This window comes from Corylus avellana, chromosome ca2, assembly GCF_901000735.1.
Source record: "Corylus avellana chromosome ca2, CavTom2PMs-1.0".
Taxonomy (NCBI): domain Eukaryota; kingdom Viridiplantae; phylum Streptophyta; class Magnoliopsida; order Fagales; family Betulaceae; genus Corylus; species Corylus avellana.
The window spans coordinates 3,985,026-3,987,957 of NC_081542.1; the positions used below are offsets into that span (position 1 = coordinate 3,985,026).

At 35.7% G+C, this 2,932-nt stretch overlaps 1 protein-coding gene and 1 non-coding gene across 2 annotated transcripts; one reads left to right on the forward strand and one right to left on the reverse strand.

Annotated features, from left to right (window-relative positions):
• Positions 1 to 1,175: 1,175 nt before the first annotated feature.
• LOC132172568 (peroxidase 5-like) lies at positions 1,176 to 2,932 on the reverse strand. Its single transcript, XM_059584090.1, has 2 exons — positions 2,712 to 2,932; positions 1,176 to 2,042 (listed from the first exon to the last, which is right to left on the reverse strand). Exons 1-2 carry the CDS (start codon positions 2,922 to 2,924, stop codon positions 1,260 to 1,262), a joined length of 996 nt encoding a protein of 331 aa, XP_059440073.1. The 5' UTR covers positions 2,925 to 2,932; the 3' UTR covers positions 1,176 to 1,259.
• On the forward strand, positions 2,459 to 2,532 carry TRNAI-UAU (transfer RNA isoleucine (anticodon UAU)). The gene has a single exon. It is a non-coding gene; the product is annotated as a tRNA-Ile (tRNA).

Consider the following 2,932-nt stretch of genomic DNA (forward strand, 5'->3'; position numbering starts at 1 on the left):
TTTTAAATTAAATTAATATTTTAATGGATTATAACGGTGCGTTTTGAGTTGCTCTAACGTCTGTTAAAAAATTTTAACGGCAAAGATTTTATTACCATTTCAATTGATCCATGGACTAAATTTTCGAAAAAAAAAAAAAAAACTTAAAGAGATTAAAATTTTGAAGAGTTGATTCAGGGATTTATTATACATTTTCCAAAAAAAAAAAATAGAGAGAAGTGGTCGTATAATCATCCTTAATGAAAAAGAATGGTGGTCGCGCAACAATCCTAATAAGAATTAAGTGGCCATGCGACCACCCCAACTAGATAGGGTAGCCGTGCAATCATCCCTCTTCTTCAATAAGATCGGTAGCCTCATTGCTATTCATTTTTTTTATTTTACTATTATTTATTTTTCATAAGTAAGAATTCAACTTTAATACTTGAAAAAAATAAGTATGTGTTTTATCAAACTACCATTTAAAAAAAAAAAAAAAAAAAAAAATAGACCATACAAACAACACGACTTTTCAAATGAGACCCAATCAAAAATATTTCTCAACTTTCTATCGAATCAAAAAATAAATAATTCAAATCAAAACACAGAAGATACTACTTTTCAAAACATGGCTTAATAAGCATATAAATTTCTTCTTCCCTAGGTTTTTGGTGAATGAGACGACGATTAAAAGTTAGACTGTTAGAGGGTCCATTAAGCAATTATCATATATTAATTGGTTAATGGATATTTTCAAATATTTTATTGGGAAAGTCCATGTGATTTATCCTGTTTGCAATTAATTTATAGATTATGATAGCGTGAAACATTAGAACTAATAAAATTATAATACTTGTCATATTTAAGACAATGTCGCACTAACAGAATCTGTTAAATTGGTTTACGAAATTTAATTGTAGAGACTAAATTGTTTTTTTGACATACTTCAAAGACATTTGAGTTCATTTTGATACTGCGGAGAGCTAATTGTAAATTAGGTAAACGACTAATTTTACATTTTTCCCATTTTTATTTGTTTGCATTGAATTCACTTCACCGATTTCTGAAGAAGTGAAGATTTCATTAAAAAAAAAAAAAAAAAACCCGACAACTCAAACTTTTCATTTCTGAATATTCCTTTAGATTTGACAAAAACCTAAGAAAGAATTGCTTTACACTTGAATCAGCACCGAAGAACGAAGTAAAAGAAAACAACGTACAAACGAATAATAAAAAAATAAAATAAAAAATCCCACTCTCACCGGTAAAACCCAAACAATCTAGTTGACAACCTTACAGTTTTTCCTGATCTCACCCTGCCTTCCTGTAAGAACTTCAATGTAACCCATTTTCACCATAGCAGCCGCAAACTTCTTAGCCCATGCCGCGCCATGCCTTGCATTGTTCCTCACAATCCCAGCCGTGGAAGGGCTGCTCAAAAGAGACTGATCAGAGGTCAATAAGCCATGGTGGTGCTTCAAATCAGTGTAGTACTTATTATCCAGCCTCGTCGGCGTAAGAACATCAAGCGGCGCCGTCGGACCATCCCGGGCATCATCATCATCATTTTGTGGCGGTGGACACTTGGTCTTCAAGTATCTAGCAAATATGGGATCCATTGAAGGGTCTTGTGGGTGGGTTGAATTGAAATCATACAAGCGATTTGAGAAGGCCTTGCAATGTGCCACCCCAATAGAATGCGCCCCAGAAAGCGTCACCATTTCATCAACACTAAGCCCTTTTCTTGCAAAGTTTTCTTTGAGTTGCTTGGCGTTTAAGGTAGGTGCTGGGAGATTGTCGGAAGGCTCATCTTCGAGTGAAACTCTGCCGTCGCGGCGTCCTGATGGCACACTGTAACTTATGTGCCCTGCTTTGTAGGCGCTGTCACGGGCAGCAAATGCAACGATGTCGGCGCATGAGACAGTTTGTGGGCACTGAGCTTCAAGCTCAGCCTTTGCCTCATCGATCACTTCAAAGCCTCGCAAGCTTGGATTGTTGGCTGGATTTGCCCTCTCTGCTGGCTTTCCCGGAGTTGAATCAAGCAGGATGGAGGCATCACAACCCTGAGATAAATTATATGGAAAAATAAGATTAATTATAACAGTTGAATGAAAAAAAAAAAAAAAAAAAAAAAAATTATAACTGCTTAGTAGTTTTTTATATTTTAATAACATGATAATAAAAATTATTATTAAATTTTAAATTAGTCGTTCTAGAGGATTGAGATACCCTAGAAGGACCAATTTATGCCCAAGCCATGTTTGTGCTTCAAATTTATTTTATAGTCTAAAATAAGTCATGTTTCAGTATTTAATAAGAAAGTTACCTTCAAGAAATTTAATAAGTTTAGACGTTTAGATGAAATGAACAGCTGAAATTTATGAATTTAAGAATCTCAAATTTAAAGGGAGTTGCGGAGGGCTAAAATAAGGAAAGTTTAGGGAAGAAATTTTAAAGTACACAGACACCCTCACGTAATGGTCCCGTAGCTCAGTTGGTTAGAGCGTTGGTCTTATGAGCCGAAGGTCGCGGGTTCGAGCCCCGCCGGGACCATTTGCAAATAGATATTGGGATCTGTTTTTGGCATGGTTTGCGGCAGGCAATATATATATATATAATTTTTTTTTTCAGTCTTTTTTCCTTGAACATGACTTGGAAAAACGCCTAAGCTGTAATAAAATGTAAGATTTGATGTTTATGAAAATAAGAATGGAATATTGCAAAGAGCATACCCTAACAAAACAGTCATGAAAATGCATTCTGATGAGGCCAGCAGCCATGCCGGGGTTCCTTGACACCGCTTTGTTGACAGCTTTTCTCACAATCGCCTCTGCAGACGGACAAGTTGATTTATAGAAACCCACTTTGAGCGATGCCATTGACACAGAGGCCATCGAGGTCATCATTAGAAAGAAAATGAAGCAAATATTGTTCATGGTTGGCATGTTGTTGC